This window comes from Culex quinquefasciatus, chromosome 2 (assembly GCF_015732765.1).
Source record: "Culex quinquefasciatus strain JHB chromosome 2, VPISU_Cqui_1.0_pri_paternal, whole genome shotgun sequence".
Lineage (NCBI taxonomy): Eukaryota > Metazoa > Arthropoda > Insecta > Diptera > Culicidae > Culex > Culex quinquefasciatus.
The window spans coordinates 115,312,493-115,336,530 of NC_051862.1; the positions used below are offsets into that span (position 1 = coordinate 115,312,493).

The following is a 24,038-nucleotide window of genomic DNA, read 5'->3' on the forward strand; positions in this document are numbered from 1 at the left end:
ATTCCAGGCGTGAAGTTCTCCTGCACGTTGTTATCAAACGACTCATTAAATAGTTGAATGAGAAAAAATGTGTGAATACACTAATGGTAGGTTCGTTTGATGGCTAGTTCCACACTGAGTGCCGCACTCAGAGCTGTCAAAGTGTTTGTTTGAAGAAACTCGCGCTAGTTCCGCACGAGTTTCGCCGCCATCTTGGAACTGAAACTCTAGTGCCGCCTAGGGGGTGTACAGAGTCAAAGTTTTTACCGTTCGTTAATATATTGACGCCGATATCAATATATTGGTCAATACTTTAACGAAAATTTGAGTAGTCATTCCCACCGTGCACTTTTCAACCTTGAGTTGACAGATGGTAAACAATAACAGTATGATTATGGTGGATAAAAGTAAATTGAAAACCCAAAGTGTAGGCGATCGGAACATAGATTTTCTAACGGTTCCGGCATGTTCCGGCTTCAGTTCGACCATCCCTCAATCACGGATGAGCGAACTCTTCCTCTTGCAGCGCTGAAAATCAGGAATGATCTGTTTTGACCGGTGTGTCCAGTACTGCCGAACGAGAGGTCGAGTTTAGGTTTAGATTTCTCCATCTTGGTAAATGACTGAGCGACCGGGAAGAAATGCTTTCCGGAGGACTTGACAGCCCGATGAGATGGTGGACTATGAGCCGACATGGCAACGGCGTCTGAAAGCACAAGAGAAAGTGATTTCTGAAAGAAACCGGTTCCGAAGCATCCCTCTTCAAATCCCACAGACCAGCTGACGGCGGATGCTAACGAAGATACTGCAAGCGGTCACCAGATAAAGAACCGCGATCATATCCGAAGTATGGTTCTTCTCTTTGCGTATCTTCCCGCAGGGGAGATGACATCAGAGACGGGGTGTGGAAAGAAACGGGGGCCAAAGCAGGCGAACGAGGTGGAGATCGGTTCTAGGATGAACGGAGCTTCCGCTAGCCATCGCTCGGTCAAGCTTTGCGATGTTGATGCAAGAAGTCATTTTTTCGGGACATAAGAGGGGTGGCGATCGATTCAAAAAGTATTCTGGATTAGTCACCAGATGGCAGACTAAAGATTGCAATCGCCTCCTCCGGGAAAATCGTTCCTCCGGGGGGATTGACAAATATAAGAATATTGTTGATTAAGCCATAAGAATTTTCTCTAACAAGCGGAAGAGGAAGATCTGATGAGTGCCGTCATGACGACGGCTTGGAATACGGAGGTCTTCAGAACTTCCCGAAGAGTAGAGCAGTGGTTTTGACTAGGCAATGTACAATTGCCAAAGCCAACTGGATGCAGTTGAAACCTGGCAATGCGTTGTGAGCTCAGCAAGTGCATCGGAGTGCAAATAAAATGAGATCCATGTGTGTGTGTGTGTGTGTGTGTGTGTGTGTGTGTGTGTGTGTGTGTGTGTGTGTGTGTGTGTGTGTGTGTGTGTGTGTGTGTGTGTGTGTGTGTGTGTGTGTGTGTGTGTGTGTGTGTGTGTGTGTGTGTGTGTGTGTGTGTGTGTGTGTGTGTGTGTGTGTGTGTGTGTGTGTGTGTGTATCCGTAAATATCGCATTCAATTTATTTTTCAACACTCAACCATCATCATAAACATTATCGAGTCACTGGTCGGTTTATCTACCGATTTCTCTTCCGACACCGTAGATTAACTCTCGGAATTCTTTAACGATTCAGGCCATCTCGAATAATTCAACCTAAAAAAACAAGAATCTTTGAAAACTCATCCAAAAACCAATTTCAAACAACTCACCTCCGGATAGCACAATAACGTAGATGTCGTTTTTTCATCGCCTCGCTAGCGGAACTAACGATGATGGTGAAACTCAAAACGGTTGGTGATTCCAGTTGAGGTCCAAACCAAACAGAAACTTATCCAGCATCATCCAGATAAATGACCCTGCACTTTTTGGTCACACACATTTTAATCGGCACCTCTCGAGGATTTTTTCGGTGCCGTAAGATTTAGTTGCGGCCGCAGGACCGTTATCAGCCGTAATCGCTGCCAACAAACGGCTTGAAGGTTGCCGATTCCGAGGAGTTTTGGTACCCTTGCACGACGTCGCGAATTTCAGATTTTTTGTTTTGGTTTGATTTCATCTGACATTTCAACATATCAAGGTTCCTAGATCATAATGGGATTTCGTCAATATATTAACGAAACGTCGATGCGTTGACCAAGTATCATAATCTATTTTAATGTGTTTATAGTATACTAACCTATCTGACCAGCCCCTAGAGTGCCGCACTCGATATTTTTTCAGTTTCATGCGAGTTCCACGCGCACTGACAAATGACGTTCGATTGAACCAAAACTGGCACCGACGGGTGCGGCACTCAGTGCCGCACCGGCTCTTCGAACGAACGCGGTTTAGTTACCCTCCAACTTCCCACCCTCCAGATATTTTTCATTTCATTTCATTTCATTTCATTTATTGGATTGTTTTGGCAAAAACATCAGTGCAGTAATTATCCTAAGCTGAGATATGGGGTACCTTTCAACAGCTGACTAATTCAAACAGTGTTTAGAGTTTACTGGAACACGGGAGAAAAATTGAGCAGGGGAAGGAAAAAAATTACAAAATACCTTCGAAATTGCTAATAGATAGGCTCCAGATATTTTAAACGGATCTTTACCATCCATCCTCCAAGTTTCCAAGCAACTTTTTCAAAACGGCGTATGTATTATTCGATTTAATACATACAACTTCTTAAAAAATATTCTTAGCCAAAAAGTATTTTAGAGAGCTCTCGTGTTACCACATGCTCGTCTGTATCAGAGGGTCCAAAAATCTGTCTTATCTGCACCAAGCATGGCGAATATCTGTACAATTATCTGTACGGTATATTTTTTGTAAAAAACTTTTTTTTTAACATGCATTTTGAACAATTTTATGACAACACTAAATGCTGATATGCAGCTCGGAAGGAACGCAAAACTCCATATAAAAAACACCCAAGAAACGGCCAAGGAAAGACGTTTCTTCGCGTGACGTTCCATCGCGCGATGTTTGTTTGCAAAATGTTCTAGTGAAAAAACTTAAATATTCAGAATTTGTTTAATGATGCAACTGAAAGTTATAAATGTATCAATAATTTTGTAATCGATATAATAATATTGAAAATTCCGAATTGCCTTTTGATGCCGAATCTCAAAAAGCAGAATCTTGAAATTAAAAGGAAGGATTTTGTATTTTGCTTGAAAAGAAGTAAACCAAAGAGAAAATCAATAAACACAAAGATTCAAAAATACAAATATTAAAAATAAAAAAATCTAAGATAAAAAAAAATAAAAAGAAATATATAACAAAACACAATTTAAAAAAACAAATTCAAAGCTTTAAAATTCTAATAATTAAAAATTAATAAAATTAAAATAATATAATTTAATAATTTGTATATTCAAAATCCTTCAAATTTTCTGTAAGTTTTTTGAAAACTTTTTCTTACTCTTGTCTATTCCATAGTTATAAGTAATAATTTTCGATTGAATTACGATGTAAAACACAGCTGGAAGGAACACCACAACTCTGTTGTGAACCTAAATGAACTCATTGTAACTTGATTATTTACAAATAAAAGAGAATTGAATTGAAAAAAATCCTTCAAATTAAAAATTATAATCCAAAAAATTTAAAATTCTAATTAAAAATCTTGGATTTAAAATCATACCTAGATATAAAATTTAAAAAATATCAAAGAATTAAAGAATGAAAGAATTTAAGAATTTAAGAATTTAAGAATTTAAGAATTTAAGAATTTAAGAATTTAAGAATTTAAGAATTTAAGAATTTAAGAATTTAAGAATTTAAAAATTTAAGAATTTAAGAATTTAAGAATTTAAGAATTTAAGAATTTAAGAATTTAAGAATTTAAGAATTTAAGAATTTAAGAATTTAAGAATTTAAGAATTTAAGAATTTAAGAATTGCAGAATTGCAGAATTTCAGAATTTCAGAATTTCAGAATTTCAGAATTTCAGAATTTCAGAATTTCAGAATTTCAGAATTTCAGAATTTCAGAATTTCAGAATTTCAGAATTTCAGAATTTCAGAATTTCAGAATTTCAGAATTTCAGAATTTCAGAATTTCAGAATTTCAGAATTTCAGAATTTCAGAATTTCAGAATTTCAGAATTTCAGAATTTCAGAATTTCAGAATTTCAGAATTTCAGAATTTCAGAATTTCAGAATTTCAGAATTTCAGAATTTCAGAATTTCAGAATTTCAGAATTTCAGAATTTCAGAATTTCAGAATTTCAGAATTTCAGAATTTCAGAATTTCAGAATTTCAGAATTTCAGAATTTCAGAATTTCAGAATTTCAGAATTTCAGAATTTCAGAATTTCAGAATTTCAGAATTTCAGAATTTCAGAATTTCAGAATTTCAGAATTTCAGAATTTCAGAATTTCAGAATTTCAGAATTTCAGAATTTCAGAATTTCAGAATTTCAGAATTTCAGAATTTCAGAATTTCAGAATTTCAGAATTTCAGAATTTCAGAATTTCAGAATTTCAGAATTTCAGAATTTCAGAATTTCAGAATTTCAGAATTTCAGAATTTCAGAATTTCAGAATTTCAGAATTTCAGAATTTCAGAATTTCAGAATTTCAGAATTTCAGAATTTCAGAATTTCAGAATTTCAGAATTTCAGAATTTCAGAATTTCAGAATTTCAGAATTTCAGAATTTCAGAATTTCAGAATTTCAGAATTTCAGAATTTCAGAATTTCAGAATTTCAGAATTTCAGAATTTCAGAATTTCAGAATTTCAGAATTTCAGAATTTCAGAATTTCAGAATTTCAGAATTTCAGAATTTCAGAATTTCAGAATTTCAGAATTTCAGAATTTCAGAATTTCAGAATTTCAGAATTTCAGAATTTCAGAATTTCAGAATTTCAGAATTTCAGAATTTCAGAATTTCAGAATTTCAGAATTTCAGAATTTCAGAATTTCAGAATTTCAGAATTTCAGAATTTCAGAATTTCAGAATTTCAGAATTTCAGAATTTCAGAATTTCAGAATTTCAGAATTTCAGAATTTCAGAATTTCAGAATTTCAGAATTGCAGAATTTCAGAATTTCAGAAATTCAGGATTTCAGAATTTCAGAATTTCAGAATTTCAGAATTTCAGAATTTCAGAATTTCAGAATTTCAGAATTTCAGAATTTCAGAATTTCAGAATTTAGGAATTTAAGAATTTAAGTTAGACTGTAATCCATATTCATACAGATTGCAGTCCCGATTGACCCAGTTGACGGTACAAAACATAATTTATCGAAAACTTTCAATAAATTTTACTTTGACCAGATTCCATTTATTAAATAGTTTAATGTGACATAATGACGTTACCTTTCAAGAAACAAATAATAATGTTTTGAAAAACGAGGATTAAATTTTTTAAATATTCAGGCAACTACAAGGCGGTTGTAAATATGTTTCAAATTTAGTGCAGGTAAAGTATGGAATGCTAAAAAGATAATTTTTATAATCAATCTTTTTTTGCAAAAAATGCGATAAATGCAATAAGCAAGATTATTGATGTAAAAAAAATCATGTTGTTTTCATATCATTTAAAAATATATTCAAATTAATAAAAAAAAATACAATAAACTTTATGACTCATTATGTTCTGTATGATTCAGTACAACTTTTATTAAATTTTTGAAGTATTTTAGATTTTATTTTACCGTAAAACGGGGTGACTTTGATAGCCGGGGTGACTTTGATAGGTTTGCGATTTTTCCGCAAAATAAAGAGTTCAATTAAAATACGTAAGGAATGGTTTAGAAACATACTGACCGTGGTAGAGAAGTGTTCAAAGTATCTCAAGAAGAACTTTTCATAAAATTATAACAAGTTTAAATAGTTAGTTAACTATAGTTAAGAAAATGTTGATGAAAGTCATTATTTTAAACTTCTCAAAGTGTCATGATTTTCTCAATGAACATGATTTTTAATCGGAAAACGGAATGCATTTTCGGATTCTTTGGACAATTTTCCACTAGGAGAAGGTTAAATAAATTTGTAAATAATAAATAATATGTGTTTTAGAAACACAATTTAAAAAAAAATCTCCAAATTTATAAGCAATTTCAGTTAAATAAATTTCATCTAAAATGTGAAAACTTGTTATTCGAGCTTCAAATTCTGTAAAAAATGCAAAATAAATCGATGATTTTATAAACAAAACCAGTTTTAACAAATTTTAGGTGAAATTTCGACTTTTTAACAATTTTACCTTAAATTTATATGTATTTTGCTTAAAAACTTATACACTTAGTTAACTAAATATAAACATTGCTTTTTCTCTTAAAAACTATATCAGCTACTTTAGTGATGGTACATTTAGGGTAAAAATAAAGTTTGAACATCTTAAAAATGATTTTAACAAGAAAAACTATGACTATCAAAGTCACCCCGGAATTAAAACTAAGAATTTTTAACGTAACTATTTTTTTAAACATTATTCAAAAAACTTTTATTCCGAAATAGTGCATGGACTTTGTGTAGTCTACCCCAGTACATGTTTTAAAAATAACAATCTTGAGAAAAACCTTACCTGTTGGAAAATATGCTAAAAACAAATTGAAATCCTATCAAAGTCACCCCGGTTTACGGTACCTGTGTTCTCCTTCATTTCAAAATCATTTTTGAGAAGAATGGGAAATGCTGGAAATTATGTCATAACTTTATTAGAAAGAAATGCTATAAATTATTTTTATTAGGTCCTTGTCGGTACTGAAACCTGGTTAGCAATGAGTCTGCTTTTGTAAATGCAGTTTTCTTAAACCTAAGAAAAACCTAAAACTACAGAGGATCTTGTGTGTAAATGTTAGTGGGAGGGAGGCAATTACCCGCGGCGTACTGGGGGTTAGTATTAAGAGAGACTCCTAGTTCAAAATATTCTAGCATAAATGGATCTCAGATCGTTAAAAAATATAAGCATGATCCATTTCTAAATGTTTCAAAAGTTAAACTAGATTTAATCAATGAAAAGTTCTTAAATGTTGAGATAATTGCAATAACTTAACTATTCAATAATATCATTTTGAGTATGAATCTGTTTTATCTGAAAATCGGTACAAATCAGTACGGTGACCCAAAAATCTGGCATCTGTACGTACAGATTCTGTACTCAGATCTTTGCTGAAAATCTGTACCATGACAGATAAATCTGTACATGTGGCAACGCTGGATATCACTCAATCAATTCCAGAGAAAACTCTTGCAACAACACCACCACCAACCGCCCTGTTCCGCTATCGATGGCTAAGTTATGTTTCAAGCAGCACCACTACCCACACTAGTAATGTTACATCAGCGATGGATAAATTAAAGTTTTTAATCAATGGGCTTTTGGGACCGATTTAGATTAATAATTTGCATAATTTACCGTTTTTACTTTCAAACCAACAATTAATTAACAGATTAATCACATTTCGCTTTTCAACTAATGAATTATTCCTTTCTAAGATTTTTATTCATTTCAATCATTTTAAGCATTTCAATTGTTTGAAGTATAGTAAGTTGATTTTAAATATTACGAGTAATTTTTATATTTAAGGTATTTCAGGTATACGAGTGTACCAAGTTTTTGAAGGTTTTTAAAGATTTCACGTAATTCAAGTTTTTTGCAGTTTTCATGGATTTTAAGTATAATAAGTATTTCCAGCATTTCAAGTATTATAAGTACCGCAATCAGGGGTGAGATTGGTAGATACAAAAATGCAGAAATTTGTATGACCCAATCTCACCCCCTCACGGTGCATCAAGTATTTCAAGGGTTTAAAGAATTTCAAGTATTAATTTTTTTCTAAGCATTTCAAGTAAATCAAATTTTCAAGTATTTCTTGAACCCAAGCATTTCAACATTTGTAACTATTCCAAGGATTTCAAGTATTTCAAATTGATTTTTAATATTTGTAGTATTTCAAGTAGTTGAAGTAAATATTTCAAGTATCTTTTTCATTTATTTAAATTTCATAAAGAATTTAAAATATTTCCTGTACTTCAAGTATTTTGTGTTTTTCAAGCATTTCTAGTAATACAAATAAGTCATGTATTACAAGTAATTCAGTTAATGTTAATATTTTAATTTTTCTATAATTTCAATTCATTTTTTTTTAGATTTAATCGTCTCTTACTAAGTTTAATCATGAAATATCTTTATAAACGTTTCAGGAGTGATTGAAAATCATTTTTTTAGAGGATGTAATAAATTTTCAGTAACATGATTTTTTTTTTGATTTTATACATGTATGTAACCCTCGATGTACACATCCAAATTTAAAGTATTTCTAGTATTTCAAGCATTTCACGTAATTCTATTATATTATGTTTTTAAAGTTTTTCTTTTTCAAGTGATTCCAGTTTTAAAAATATTTGGAGTGTATCAAATATTTTAATCATCTTAACACTTTTTAAATTTTCAAGCACTTCAATCATGTTCATTCATATCATGTTTTTTTATTTAAATTTTTTTTAAGAATTTCAATAATTTAAGATTTTTAAGGTATTTTAAGTACCAAGTACATGAAATACTTAAATTATTTGAGCCAAAATTTGACAAAAATACCAGTTTTAAGTGTTTCTAAATAAATAAAATAACTGATTTAAATTAATTTCCTTTTTTGAATAAAATTTTAAAAACCCTATAAAAGCATCATATTTTAAGGAGTTTATGTAAACCGAAAAGTGATAATACAGTGGACTCTCTGGCTGTCGATCTTCTCGATACCAATATTTCTCCAGCTGTCAATAAATTTGTCAGTCCCTTCAAATAGATTGCTTTGATTTTTCGTTCTATAATTTGATAACTCCCGCTCTCGACGGTCCCTTCAATATTGACAACGAGAGAGTCCACTGTAATGATTGAAATGCATCTGAATATACAAAAGAAATCTTGGAACAATAGAAATTTGTCGATGTTTTCAAATATATGAAATTCCTCAAACTTTTTAATAACATAAAACAGTTAACAGTTTAAAATTTAATAAATGTTCTTATGAAGTGAAAATCATTCTAAAACCCGAATAAAATGGTACTTGAAATACATAAACTATTTATTGTACTTTCAATATTTACAATATTTTCAAAGATTACTTGAACAGTTGGAATATTTTTGTAGCTTGGAATACATGATAAAATATTTAAACAGGAAGTATTTGACGTGTCAACAATTCTTAAAATACTTCAACAACATTTAAAACATTCGAAATCACTAACATATTTTTAAAACAATGAAACACGTTAAAAATTCAAGCTTCATATGATCAAAATACTCGACAAACCTAAAATGCTCAATATCATAACAAAAAAAAAACAAAGCAGAAAAAAAGACTTTAAATAATAGAAACTTGAAAATTTAATATACTTGGAATCTTTGAAATAATTGAAATACATGAAAAATAAATACAAAGAGACGAGTTGTTCCTTTTAATTCCGCTATATATTTTTAATATCTTGACAGATACGTATTTCGTCTACTACTTGCAGACTTCATCAGTGTTCTGTTCTCGACTAGTAGTCGAGTCATATGAATCACATGAATTACTTAAAGTAAAAGAAATACTTCAAGGTCTTGAAAAAACAAAATACTCGAATTAATTCAAAAAACAAAATACTTGAATTAATTGAATAACTTGTAATACATTTAATATTGGAAAAACTTGAAATTCCTGAAATACACGAAAACACGAAATTCTTCAATTACAAGAAATTTGAAGTATTTGAATTACTAGAAATGTTTGATACTTGTTTTACTTCTATAGTTTTTAAAGGTCCAATTACCAAAATTTTGCTGTGCTAAATGCGGTTTCAGAAACACCAAAAAACAAAAAAAAAACAAACATGTGTTTACTGGACTTGAAAAAAACCCAGACTTGAAGTACTTGAAATTCTTCATATACTTGAAACACTCGAAATACTCTAAATACTTAAAATACTACAAGTTTTTGAAATATCTAAGATCAATCTGAAATACTATTGATTCTTGAAACACTTTCGGTTCTCGCAATACTTCAAATCTTTGAAATCCTACTTCGAAAACTTGGAAAATTTTAATACTTAAAGTACTTATGAGACTTAAAACCCAATACTCCAAAACTTGAAATGCTTGATGTACCGTCATCAGGGGTGACATTGGGCCAGACAAAAATTTCGAAATTTGTATGATGCAATCTCACCCCCAGACCCAATGTCACCCCTGATGACGGTACTTATAACACTCTTGAAATATTTAAAATCGATTTGAAATGTTTGAAGAATTTGAAAACATGAAGTATTTGAAATACTTAAAACATATTTATTTACTTCTATTGTTTCTTAAAGGTCCAATTTTGCTACCTCTGACTCAATGCGGTTTCAGATACACCAAAAAGACAAAATTTTGTTCATTTGACTGTAAAAAACTACAAACATGAAGTACTTGAAATCCTTCAAGTTCATGAAATCCTTGTAATTCTTCAAATACATGAAAATTGCTTGAAACACTCAAAATACATAAAAGACCGAATTCTTGAAATATTTAAGATCAATTTAGAATACTTAAAATCATAGAAATTGAAATACATGAAATAATTGAACTACTTCAAAACTCGAAATTTATTAAATACATGAAATCCTTGAAATATCTGAAAACATGAAGTATATACAAGTATATACAAGAAGTATTTAGTTTTTTAGAAGGTCCATGCCAATATTTTGCCTGTGTTTTTGAATACCGCTAACTCATTGCGGTTTCAGAAACACAAAAAAACAACAACAAAAAAAAACTAAATTTTGCTTACTGGACTTGAAAAAAACCCCAGACCCCTTCAAGTACTTAAAACCCTTCAGATAATTGAAACTTGCTTAAACACTCGAAATACGACGAAATACTAAATTACTACAAATTCTTGAAAAATCTAAGATCTATCTGAAATACTATACATTCTTGAAATACATTCAGTTCTCTCAATACTTTAAATCCTTAAAATTATACAAACACTTGATATAAGTATATACCTACTTCGAAAACTTGGAAAAAATGAAATAATTCAATTACTTATAATCAAAACTTGAAATACTTGAAATTCTTGAAATGTTTGATGTACTTATAAAAATCGAAATTCTTAAAATATTTAAAATCAATTTGAAATATTCAAAGAAATTTAAAAAAATTGAAAAAATATATTATAAGTAATTAAATAACTTGAATTGCATGAAAGTATTTAATAAACAAGAATTAAAAGAAACATTTGATATTTTTATTTACTTCTATTGTTTTTATAAAGGTCCAATTTTGATTTTTTGGCTTTAGAGTGTTTTTGACGCAATGTGGTTTCAGAAAAACAAAAAAAAAATTTTGTTCATTGGACTTAAAAAAACTCCAAACATGAATCTTGTTTGAAACACTCAAAATACATAAAAAAAACTACAAATTCTTGAAATATTTAAGATCAATCTGAAATACTTTAAATCCTAGAAAATCTTGAAATATTTGAAATAGGTACTTAAATACATGAAATACTTTGAAAACTTGAAATACTTGCAATGCTTAAAATCCACAAAATACTTTACATACTTGAAGCTCTTGAAACACATGATGTTCTTATTACACTTTAAATCCTTGAAAAAATTAAAATCAATTTGAAATAATTGAAACAATTTAAAAAATAGAGTATTTAAATTATTTGAAAAACTAAAACTAATTGGATAAACAATATTTGAATAACTTGGAATACATGATATACATACAATATTTGAAATACTTGAAGCACTTTAAATCCTTGAAAACTTTAAAAACCTACCTGAAATACCTTAAATATAAAAATTACTCGTAATATTTAAAACCAACTGAACATACTTCAAACTATTGAAATGCATAAAATGATTGAAATGAATAAAAATCTTAGAAAGGAATGATTCATTAGTTGAAAAGCGAAATGTGATTAATCTGTTAATTAATTGTTGGTTTGAAAGTAAAAACGGTAAATTATGCAAATTATTAATCTGAATCGCTCCCAAAAGCCCATTGATTAAAAACTTTAATTTATCCATCGCTGATGTAACATTACTAGTGTGGGTAGTGGTAGCCATCGATAGCGGAACAGGGCGGTTGGTGGTGGTGTTGTTGCAAGAGATTTCTCTCCAGGATTGATTGAGTGATATCTACGGAGAGCTCTCTATAAAACTTTTTGGTCAAGAGTATCTTTTCATGAAGTTGTATGTATTAATTCGAAAAACACATACGCCGTTTTGAAAAAGTTGCTTGGAAACTTGGAGGGTGGAGGGTAAAGATCCGTTTAATATATCTGGAGGGTGGGAAGTTGGAGGGTAACTAAACCGCGCTGGTTATGCCTGTAGCATTACATTGTAACTAAAAATCGCACTTTGCTGAGTTCGTTTTCGCACTTTTTGATACGCTTTTTTCAGTTCGACTGCGATTACATCGTACGAAAAAATCGTATGAAAAAGTGCGAAAACGAACTCAGCAAAGTGCGATTTTCAGTTACAGTGTGGGGATGAGGTGCGAAAACGAACTCAACAAAGTGCGATTTTCAGTTACAGTGCACTGCACCTTTTTAAACGTGTAGGTCTACCATGAGCTGTCAATTTTAAACTGTCAAACCCGATGCTTCTCCCTCCAGCTCAAAGTGTCATGGTTGTGGATTGTTTATTGAAAAGTACAAGCGAAACGGGACGTTGAAATTCCCGGTTTGTTAATTCGACGGTGTAAAGGATAAGGTGATTGTCGGCTTGCCGGAAAGCATTAAGCGAAAATGGATTTCCTCATAGCAAACGTAGATGATGTCGTGTTTAAAATTGAGAAAGATCTTAACGAGCAGTTCGGCGCGTTGCCGCTGCCGTTCCCCGGAATGGACAGTAAGTAAATCCGACCTGGCATAGTTCTCATGAAATGTGTTTTAATTTATTCATCTTTCAGAATCGACCGCCGCCGTTTGTCTGTTCTTCAACGGAACCGACGGTACGGAGTGTGAGAAGGGTGCCGGTTGTCCGTTCCGGCATATCCGCGGCGACCGCACAATCGTCTGCAAGCATTGGCTGCGCGCGTTGTGTAAGAAGGGAGATCAGTGCGAGTTCCTGCACGAGTACGACATGACCAAGATGCCGGAATGTTACTTTTACTCGCGGTTCAACGCGTGCCACAACAAAGAGTGTCCGTTTCTGCACATAGATCCGGAGAGCAAGATCAAAGACTGCCCTTGGTATGACCGTGGCTTTTGTCGCCACGGGCCCAACTGTCGGCATCGGCACGTGCGCCGGGTGTTGTGCAACTTTTATCTGGCCGGATTTTGCCCGGATGGACCGTCCTGTAAGTTTATGCATCCGCGGTTTGAGCTTCCACCGCCGCCGGAAACCAAGGACCAGATGCCGAAGCGACCACCAACCTGTCACTACTGTGGAGAGCTGGGACATAAGGCTTGCTATTGTCCGAAGATGCCACAAGAGGTGAGATTTAGTTGTGTTTTTAAATAAGAAATACGATTAACGTTTTCCTAAACTTGCAGCAACGTGAAGCAACGCTGAGAATTGAAGAGGCGAGATATCGAACGCTAGGTTACTTCAAACATCGACCGAATCAAGACAACTCGAACCAGAACGCGGAAGATGGTGGCGCTCCGTTGCCGCCGAAACCATCTCCTCGTCCGCTGGAGGAAATCACGTACGTTGTTTGGATGACGAATAAAATAAAATATGTACTAAATTTGATTAACTTCATTTGCAGCTGCTTCAAATGTGGTAACAAGGGACACTACGCTAACAAGTGCACGAAAGGACATTTGGCATTTTTGTCCAACAATGCTGTTAGGAAATAGTGCAAAATAAACAATGTTATACTTGTAAACTAGATTTTTTTTTTTTGCTTTAGCAACGTGAACTGCCGTTCTACGCATAATTGTCCCATGTTCAAAAAAGTGCAACTGAGAAAAACGCGATTGAAATTTTTCGACCGATTTCTGTGTTTCTACGCATAATTGTCCCGTGGGTTCCTATTCGCCCTATGTGTCCCTAATCGCCCCAGTTAGCAGTTTATCACCCTTATTTGTGATTCTCTTGCTATACAACAGGTAAACAAGGCATAATGCTTAGTAAAACTAATGATTCCGTGTAAGAAAATACTTGGTTGGACAATTATGCGTAGAAGTTCAACGATGGGACAAACAGACTTGGTGTTGTTTTTGATGAGTTTCCGAACAAAGTTCCAGATTTTATGTGTTTTTCTTAAAGTACACATCAGACTAAACTTAAAAATGGCATAAAGTCAAAATCGTCAAAAACTGACATGGGACAATTATCCGTAGAACGGCAGTGAATGTCATCGAAATAAATTTACAATGCGGTCGGATGAGAGTGAAAATGGATACGATTTAGCAAAATGTTATCAAATTTCATTCCCACGCTGCAGGAAGAATTCGGTATGATATGGGATTGTTAAGCGATACAATTATGTTTATTCCAGGTCTTTATTAAATGGAAACTCATTCCGTCCCATTTAAACTATGCAACATAATATTATTTGCTAGTGATGATGATTTAATCGACACATGCTTGTTTGCTCTCCTCTGCCTGTTGTTCCTGGGTCGCAGTCAAAACTTTATCGTTAGCTTCCAGTTGCTTGCGATGCTCGTAATCCCGCACATCTTTGATCGTCATCCCGTGCCACTCGTCGATCCAGGCAAACGCCTGCCGGTGGCCCAACAATAAAACGTCCCGGACGCACTGCAATCAACGTTGAGATTTTGTTTTTTTTTTTTTTATAATTTCGAATCTAGCCAAAACTTACACGCTGTATAAAGTCCTCTACTTTGGTCTGAAGTCCCCAAACCTCGAACGAAACCTGCACTAATTTGTACGAGCACATAATTGGAGTGTCGTGCATCCACCCCTCTACCAGGGGACCACGGCCAGTGATGTTGGACTTGAAAAATTTAGGATCTTCCTCCTTTTTATAATGCTTTGGGTTCAGCTCGTCAAATGCAATGTCCACAAAATCGACCGCCCGTTCGCTCAATTTGTCTTCAGGTACGTTGAGACACTAAAATCCCGTGAGAAAACCTTAAAATGTTGAGCAAAAAGCAGAATAACTATAATTAACTTACATTTTCTGAAGTCCCTGCGTTGTCCTCAAATTTTGTAAGAATAGTTATATGCAGCTTTGGTATAAAGGAACACTAGGAAGGTTGAAGAGAAGGTGGATGTGGAGAAATTGGTTTAGTAAAGTGTCCAATAAGTGAAACATTAAACTTACAGTATACTCTGCAATTCGTATGTCCCATAAGCATGTTCATGAAAGTATACGAATAAATTAGTGAGAACACGATGAGCAAAACTTGTTTCTATACGCACCAGTAATAGTGAACGGATAGTAATTCCATCCTCTTTCAACAATGTAGAAAACTTTAGGACAGAAAGCCTGAATCCAGTAGGGCAAACGACTTGCAATGAGATAGAATAGAACCAAAGAATGTTCACGACTACTTTTATCTTATCTTAAAATGATAACAACTCTTAACACGATTTATTTAATTGACTGTGTCAATTTTAGGCATAGCGTTTTAAGTTTAAGGCTTAAATAACAGAGAAATAATGGACTTTTGGTTGGAATGCCACAAAATGATTAATTTTTTTTTTTTTTTTTTTTTGGGAGGGTGGTCCAGCCGCACATCGTTGATGTTGAAACCTCTAAACTGGGCCCTCGTCCTGTCACGTCCGTCAGTAGTCTTGTCGTACATTACAACTAGAATCAGATCTGCCAATGAATTAGTACACTTCGACCAAATAAACACTGACGCTGTATGGATCTGACTCTAGAATAAATGCACAGTTGAGTGTTATTCATAAGTCCAAAATGTTCAATTATTCATTTAAGTCCAAATATTCATTTGCTAACTGTTTTAAATTGAAAATCTAAACTTTAATCTAAAATCCTCTAAACTTAATGTTCAAAAGTAAACGTTCCTTTAACTGTTGTAGTACTACTTTTATCAAAAACAATAAAAATTTATGAACTGATATACAAATAGGACAGAATCGCGATTTGAAAAAGAAATGACCATTTACGTCAAAAGATCCGTAGTTCCTCGATTCGCAACAATGGTCGATACAACCATAATCCGAAAACCGTTAGTTCAACAGATCAACGAATTTTGTCCGATATCATTACATTATTGATTGATCGAGACTCTATGGACAATTTGACATAAAAGAATGCCTAGTATTCTACATCAATCAAAGTTTATTGACAGCATTACTCAAACTTAATAATTGCAACTAAATTTAACATCAAAAAGATTTGGGAAGGATACAGATCTATTTTAAATGCTAATGCTAAGCAACAAATCAATTGTACTATCCTGAAGTCCCGACCTAAATCCCACATTGTGATAGTGAAAAAGTCACAGAAGCAGCGGTGTCTTGTGCAATTGTGATATTTTCACTATCGGAGAACTACCTAGTTCACGAAGACAGCTTATCGGTCAACGCTTAAGCCCTGGGGCTGCGGCAAAGCGAGTTCTCGTAGCATGAAGTGGTGTCCATAGTGCTTATAAAAAAGAATTTATACCCAAATTTTAACTAATGCACTAGGATCAAATCATGCCCCTTGACTTGACAAGGCCCAGGGAATAACAGAGAAATAATGGACTTTTGGTTGGAATGCCACAAAATGATTAATGTTACTTAAATGTTAAGCTTAGATATAGTGCAATAGAAAATGATCATTCAAAAGTCGTTGATGAAATACTGAAGTTTCTCACCTGGATAGATGAATCCTTTTCTCGGTGTACTGACCCTTACCATGCTCCGGGTCCTCACACTCCTACAGATGAAATTGAAAATAAAATGTTTAAATTGACTGACCGATTCATTGAAACTAGACAATCTGGTACACATTCCTTATTTTCGACCACTTCGACTCCATTTCCTGCATCGGATTGCTCCAGACTGCAATATGCAAGGAAAAACTATTATTTTTTGTTTTTCATTAAATGTTGTAAAATTAAAAAAATCTTCTTACCTATGGCGTGCTATCATATAAAGTTGGCCTATTTTGTACTGAAAATCAATGAAGGTGATTATATCTGCAAATCCCCAACCAATTTAAGCGTCCTACTTACCTCTTCTACCGTCAATGGCATACAAATTCGATACTCTTTGGTAAGCATGGTTTACTTAATTTAAATTTATTGAAAAATGCGAAAGTTTTTTTTTTCCGAACACAATGTTGATAACACTACACGTTACCTGCGACTTGTAGGCATTTAGATAAAAAAAAGTGTTTGAGTACACGTTTAGAAAAAATAAGTCATAAGTTTATGATTCGCTCACTTTTTTGAAAAAATATCTATCCCGTGATCGTTGATTTTTGTACCTACTTTTTGTTTTATTTGTTATTTATTTTGTGATATGTGCACTGAAAGACCGACCATGGTAATTTCTACCATATTGTAGGGTAAAAATAAACATGGACCACCGACGTTTTTTTGCTAAAAATATTATGTGCTTATTATAACTATTTTTCTTTCATTTTTACTATGCAGTCTGGCGTGAAATGCATAGTAAAATTGAACGAAGCATGTATTAAATTTGACATTTTTAATTTTTAAATTGACTACAATTCTATGTTTAACTTAAGAAGAAGACAGGTAGTATTTATTTTATGTGTGGTATTTTTCAGTGATCCCCGTGCACCGCATTCAACCGCGTTCTCTGTTTTCTGTACTCGATCAAACACCAGCACCGCGTGTGCACGCGTACAAGCAAACCTAAACTCTGCCGTGTATAGGCTGTACCCGTACACGAACCTCAAGTTTAAACCGAACCTTGCACCCCGGGTACAAACCCCGTGCAAGCCGACGACGCAGAAAAGAGACAAAAATAGTTCCCTCACGCTCCCTCTGCTGTAAAGTGGTGTTTCATTCTCCGCTGCAATCACACTACAGCACGCAGAAAAATCAAGCCTATTTGAATCAAAAAAATATTTGGTTATTTTTATGTAACGATTTTTTGTGGAAATAACCCTGAAAATCAATTGAAACAACTCAATATTTTGAGTTGAATTAACTTGCTTTATTTTGTCAAACTCTTTGAGGAATACCAACAAAATTATTGCTTTGCACGGTGGGTAAGAAGGGGATTATTATGCAACTTGCATGCACCTCGGAAATTCCTTCTGGAGGTTGATGGGGGGACTATTCTGAGTCAGAAAAATCAATTCCCAAAATATTCTGTCGGTGAAAACTGGTTTTATCTCGATTTGAAGTTAAAAAACCTAATATATCACCTAAAACCTCAAAAATACGTCTAAAATCACGGTCTAACTCTGGACAAAGATGCACATTTTTATCAAGATATCAATTCTTAGTTCCCAAAATATATTCCTGACATAGTACACCTCAAATCGATCCATTACTTGAGTCCCAGCGTCATCAGGAGGTGTAAAATAGTGATATTTCTAAAACAATATTTTCAATTTGCTCTGGTAAATAAACTGTCATGTCTGAATTCAAAAATTAATGTTGTAGCATTGTTGCAAACAAAATGAAGAACAATTTTGCAGAAAAAAGAATGAAATTTTATCCATTTTCAGTTAAGTTATGTCTATTTTAGTGGGAAAATTGCTGCCAATTTTCAAAATTCTCGATATTTAACTCATTTTTGTTATTGACAGCTACTGCGATCATACTCAGTAGGATGTAACAAAAATTACATTTTGGCGGTCATTCTGGGGCTTGTTACGGAGGGCATACTGAGCTGAAATCCCAAATATGTGCTTGATTGAACTCAACAGGAGCCTGCTTTTTGCGCTTGAATTTTTAATAAGATTCATCCCGTAAATATCTTGTTTTATCAAAAATGTAGATTTTTTAGTCATTCTGGTCACTGAAGCGTTTATTTTCAACATCATTGGCGTGTAGGACAGATCCTTGCGCATGTTTTGGTATAGATAATATTGAATTAACTGAAAATGGATAAAATTTCATTCTTTTTTCTGCAAAATTGTTCTTCATTTTGTTTGCAACAATGCTACAACATTAATTTTTGAATTCAGACATGACAGTTTATTTACAAGAGCAAATTGAAAATATTGTTTTAGAAATTTCACTATTTTACACCTCCTGATGACGCTGGGACTCAAGTAATGGATCGATTTGAGGTGTACTATGTCAGGAATATATTTTGGGAACTAAGAATTGATATCTTGATAAAAATGTGCATCTTTGTCCAGAGTTAGACCGTGATTTTAGACGTATTTTTGAGGTTTTAGGTGATATATTAGGTTTTTTAACTTCAAATCGAGATAAAACCAGTTTTCACCGACAGAATATTTTGGGAATTGATTTTTCTGACTCAGAATAGTCCCCCCATCAACCTCCAGAAGGAATTTCCGAGGTGCATGCAAGTTGCATAATAATCCCTTTCTTACCCACCGTGCTTTGATTCTACCCAGAACGGCGTAGATTCAACTTTGCTGTGTCTTTTGGTTGTAATCAAAAATTGTTGTTGTTCACACGTGCCCGCTATCTGTCAAAATGTAAAGTTTTTCCTCAGTAGGCGGAAGATCAAGCTCCGAGGTAAATTTTGTTTTCGTTCCGTGCGGCGAGGCCATACATTTGATTCTATCCGTGGCTTGTTCTTTTGCCATGAGCAATGATTCGCGAGATTCGGAAAGGTAGTGCTCGAGATTCGGGGTGATTTTAATGCCATAAGCAACCAGGACTAAACAATTAAGAAGCGGAAGCTGCCTCGACCAGAAGTTGCAAGGCGGAAAACCAACTCAGTTTAGCCGATCGAATGGAAATCCCTAAAATATTAGCCTTCAACGAAACAAGCTTCGTAAGTACCTTATCATTTTATCTCAAATGTCCTTTTTTAACGTTTTCCCACCCTTGCAGACCTCTGTGGAAAACCTTAGGATCTACCTGGAAGCCAGTGACAACATGGCCGCCCAGCGCGGAAAGGCAACTTAGCAAACTTATCGGCTGAGTTGTCAGCAACACCAGGTGCGGTTGAGGGCAGCGAAACAGATTGTTCAAGAGCAGATTAAAATATTTGAGATCTTCAATAAAATTTTAAGAATGAAGTGCATTTTTTATTTATTGATTCAAAAGAAAGAATTACAGAAAATTGAGAAAATACTCAGTTGTTTAAACAAAAAACATTGATTCGATTCTACAAAAAACCGACGTTGTTTCAACAAAAATCTTATTTGATCGCACTATCTGTCAAATTTCCTTCTGCAAAAGTTAGGGTAGATTCAACAAAAAAATGCTTTGAAATAACAAAATGTCCCGATTTGAAACAACAAAATTCGATAGTTGATTCAATGCAAAAATTTCGTTGATTATATTCAACAAAATATTTTGTTGAATCAAACTTTGTACAGGCTGATTCTACAAAACATTTTTCTGCGTGAGTGTTTGCCACAGAGAGAGTGAGAAGCAGTCATTTTTTCGTCTTTTTACACGCTCTTCGCTCGCACGGCGTTGTACCCGAGGTGTGCACCCCGTGTTTACACCGCGTGTAAACTTGAGTGCGCCGTGCGGGGAGAACTCGAACATGGCAGCCTGGTGTGTTTGAGGTTCATCTGCACTGAAAACTTGTACGGCGTGTACGGCGTGCGCACGTTTCGGGAAGACTGGTATTTTTTTCTTATAGAATTGACAATGTTCATGCTTAAGAAAACGACATTTTTGTTATTTTGATTGATTTCTTTTTATTATTTCTACAGGTATACATGAATGTATATTCGATACAATTTTTTATTAAATACCCCACCTCCGTGTACGCACGAGTGCAAGCAGCAGTCAAGTGCTCAGTGCTCCATCGTTTTTTTCGAAATTTTTCGCCGTAATTTACCGTGATTAGCCGCGAGTTTGCTCCAGCAGCATGCCAAGGGCCGGCCGTGGCCGTGGCAGTTCGAGTGCGGCCTCGAAAACCCGCGAAGTTCGTCTACCGGCCGTGCAAAAAGGTAAACAAACCAACGCCGTGTCGACCGCCATCGCGCAGGGAGAGTGAGCGCAAAAGGCATCGACAAAAGTTACTACATCCCGGATATGTTCCGAGATCACCAGTGCGAACCCGTTCCGGTACCTCCGGTGCCACGACCAGTGGCACATCAACATCCGCCAACATCCCCATCAGGAACGAGTTCCAGATGCTGAGCGACGATGAAGAAAACAACAACAACAACACCGACGGTAGCAGCACTACCGACGACGACGATGATGGTCGTGCACGGAAAAAAGTGCCGACGTCAAAAAAGAACAACTCTCCAGCGGAACGTAGACCACCTCCAATTTTTGTTTTGGACACGTTGGCGGACGATGTTGACGAGTTGCTGGAAGGCCTCGGATATTGTCTGAAAATCGGTAAGTCGGCAGTGCAAGTGATTACACTGAGCAAAAAAGATTTCGACCTGGTGCTTGAAGAACTGAAGCGTAGCAACTTCAACTTCTACACATACGACCCAGAGAAGTCCCCTGTTAAGGTCGTCTTGCAGGGTTACCAAGACCGTCCGATCGCCGACCTGAAGCGACACCTCTCGAACGCCGGAATAAAACCGCGGGAGATTAAAGTGCTCTCGCGCAAGACAACGGTCACGGGTGTGCACACTCTGTACCTGTTGTACTTCGACCGCGGCACCGTCAAGATCCAAGACCTGCGGCGGACTAAGACGTTGGACGGTTTTGGGTAAACTGGCGGTTTTACTCCAAAACCCGACGGACGTAGCGCAATGCCACCGTTGCCAGAAATTCGGCCACGGCTCGCGGAACTGCAACCTCCGGCCCCGCTGCGTGAAGTGCGGTGAATCACACCTCTCCGAGGCGTGCGCACTGCCACGAAAGGCGGACTTGGGGGACAAGGCAGAACAAACCAAGCCGCGCGTAAAGTGCGCGAACTGTGACGGCAACCATACCGGCAATTACCGCGGATGCGTCGCGCGCAAGGCCTACCTCGAGGAGCAGGAAAAGAGGAAGAAGAAAGCCCACCCTCCTCCTACGGTTCCAGCGGACAACCCAGCGATCCCTCCTGGATGGGGGCGTTCGTTTGCCAGCGTGGTCGCTGCCGGTAGCGGCGATGCGGCCCAGCAAGGAGTCACCGGGGAAGATCTCTTTACCCTGCCGGAGTTCTTTGCTCTCGCGGGGGAGATGATGACGCGGTTTCGGAGCTGCCGTAAAAGGCGGAGCAATTTCTGGCCCTCGGGGAGCTGATGATCAAGCACATCTATAATTGATTATTTTTGTCTGTGATCTAGTTTTAAGCTTTCTCTTTATCTATCCTTTTCCCATTGCACTTTCTGTAAGTTTTTTGAAAACTTTTTCTTACTCTTGTCAATTCCATAGTTATAAGTAATAATTTTTCGATTGAATTACGATGTAAAACACAGCTGAAAGGAACACCAAAACTCTGTTATATACCTAAATGAACTCATTGTAACTTGGATTATTCACAAATAAAACCGAATTGAATTGAATTGAACTATTAAATACTGTTTAGGTCAACTTTTTGTGTATTTTATAACTTCATACAAAATATGTCTTAGGTCTAACAAAACGTTTACTTCCTACCGTGTAAACATGGATTGGAGGCCCGTCTATTGCGTCTACATTTAAAAGTTCAAAATTTAAGGAAGAGTCAATCACTTCAAAAGATGCAAAATGATTAACCAGATCAACCAGATAGTTGAAACCTGTTCAAATGTTAGAGATTTAGGAGTCATACTTGATTCTAAAATGACTTTCATCGAACATTACAACACGATGGTATTCAAAGCAACTAATATGCTCAACTTCATAAAACGATTCAGTTATAACTTTAAGGACCCCTATACATTGAAAACATTGTTCATAGCTTATGTTCGCTCTATTCTTGAATATTGTAGCGTCGTGTGGAGTCCACACATCAAAACACATGAAACCCGTATTGAATCAGTGCAAAAACAATATTTACTATTTGCTCTTCGTAAACTAGGGTGGACCTAGGGGTGGACAGTGTTTCCCCTTCCTTCGTATATTGCACGCTGTATGTTAATAAGCTTAGAAACACTTGTAAAGCGTCGTGAATTCGCTTCTCTCTCGTTCGTAAATGATCTTATTGCAAACCGAATTAATTCTCCAGAGTTGTTACAAACATTAAATTTCTATGAACCCACACGCGTATTGAGAGCACGTGAGCCATTCGCATTGCATTTTCACAGAACTGACTACGCTAAACACGGGCCCATGAATAGAATGATGGAAACTTATAACAAATATAATAACATAATCGATTTCACAATGACAAAATCCACCATGAAAAAACAGTTTTACAATCAAAGATAGATGCTCCCCCCTTGTAATTAGAAACTAAGCAACGATCATGTAGTCTACGTATGTTTGACGAATAAATAAATAAATAACGTAACCAGCCAACTGCCACTCATGTCCTACAATATACAAATTGTCGCCTAAAACTAACAAATCTCTTATTTCGTAGATCTTAAGATTAGTGATGCATTCATTTGAGATCGTTATAAAGTAACCTTTGCGGAATTCAGATTGCGCAGATTGCTGGCCACGTCAAATTGTGCTGCTTTGGCTTAAACTCCGGATTCTGGCCTGAAGCGGAACTTGTGCACGGTTCTTCTTCCATCTTGCTCTCCGGCCATTGCACAAGCTTGTTGCGCAATGCGTACTTATGACCGGTCCACTTAGCCATGGAAAAAACCTTCTAGTAAATCTGGGTCGGCCAACAAGTCGTCCACAATTATTTCCACGTTTTGTTCACTTTGCATGTCGTAAAGACCCCGAAATAAAAATTTTCGCAAAAAAACACGCCCGAACAAGACAAGACGCTTCGACAATATGGACGACTTTGACACAAAAAGAATGCTTTGTAAGAGAACAAAAGGCACGAATTTTCAAGCTCCAAGTGGAGAACAAAGAGCTTGCGTTTTCGAGGTAAATTCTACCATATTTCAGGGTTAAAACCAGCATGGCCCACCGACGTTTTTTTGCTGACAACTTTTTGCGATTGTTGCAACTATGAT

At 35.2% G+C, this 24,038-nt stretch overlaps 2 protein-coding genes and 1 long non-coding RNA gene across 3 annotated transcripts; 2 read left to right on the forward strand and 1 right to left on the reverse strand.

Moving 5' to 3' along the window:
- Positions 1 to 12,594: 12,594 nt before the first annotated feature.
- On the forward strand, positions 12,595 to 13,856 carry LOC6041418 (cleavage and polyadenylation specificity factor subunit 4). Its single transcript, XM_001850628.2, has 4 exons — positions 12,595 to 12,868; positions 12,930 to 13,456; positions 13,516 to 13,670; positions 13,734 to 13,856. Exons 1-4 carry the CDS (start codon positions 12,766 to 12,768, stop codon positions 13,822 to 13,824), a joined length of 876 nt encoding a protein of 291 aa, XP_001850680.1. The 5' UTR covers positions 12,595 to 12,765; the 3' UTR covers positions 13,825 to 13,856.
- A 567-nt stretch (positions 13,857 to 14,423) lies between these two features.
- LOC6041417 (cytoplasmic phosphatidylinositol transfer protein 1) lies at positions 14,424 to 17,284 on the reverse strand. The gene is made up of 9 exons (XM_038257513.1): positions 17,125 to 17,284; positions 17,025 to 17,062; positions 16,903 to 16,951; positions 16,765 to 16,826; positions 15,356 to 15,444; positions 15,258 to 15,265; positions 15,109 to 15,180; positions 14,793 to 15,044; positions 14,424 to 14,728 (listed from the first exon to the last, which is right to left on the reverse strand). The coding sequence occupies exons 1-9, from the start codon at positions 17,170 to 17,172 to the stop codon at positions 14,543 to 14,545; spliced, it is 804 nt and encodes a 267-aa protein (XP_038113441.1). The 5' UTR covers positions 17,173 to 17,284; the 3' UTR covers positions 14,424 to 14,542.
- Positions 17,285 to 19,475: 2,191 nt separating this feature from the next.
- LOC119767273 lies at positions 19,476 to 20,090 on the forward strand. Its single transcript, XR_005277427.1, has 2 exons — positions 19,476 to 19,843; positions 19,903 to 20,090. It is a non-coding gene; the product is annotated as an uncharacterized LOC119767273 (long non-coding RNA).
- Positions 20,091 to 24,038: the final 3,948 nt, after the last annotated feature.

Coding starts and splice junctions, on each gene's coding strand:
- LOC6041418 (XM_001850628.2), top strand. CDS start 12,766: ATGGATTTCCTCATAGCAAACGTAGATGATGTCGTGTTTAAAATTGAG. Junction 12,869..12,929: donor GCCGTTCCCCGGAATGGACA/GTAAGTAAATCC, acceptor TTCATCTTTCAG/AATCGACCGCCGCCGTTTGT. Junction 13,457..13,515: donor GTCCGAAGATGCCACAAGAG/GTGAGATTTAGT, acceptor CTAAACTTGCAG/CAACGTGAAGCAACGCTGAG.
- LOC6041417 (XM_038257513.1), bottom strand. CDS start 17,172: ATGCTTACCAAAGAGTATCGAATTTGTATGCCATTGACGGTAGAAGAG. Junction 15,445..16,764: donor AAAAGGATTCATCTATCCAG/GTGAGAAACTTC, acceptor TCTCATTGCAAG/TCGTTTGCCCTACTGGATTC. Junction 14,729..14,792: donor TAGAGGACTTTATACAGCGT/GTAAGTTTTGGC, acceptor CGTTGATTGCAG/TGCGTCCGGGACGTTTTATT.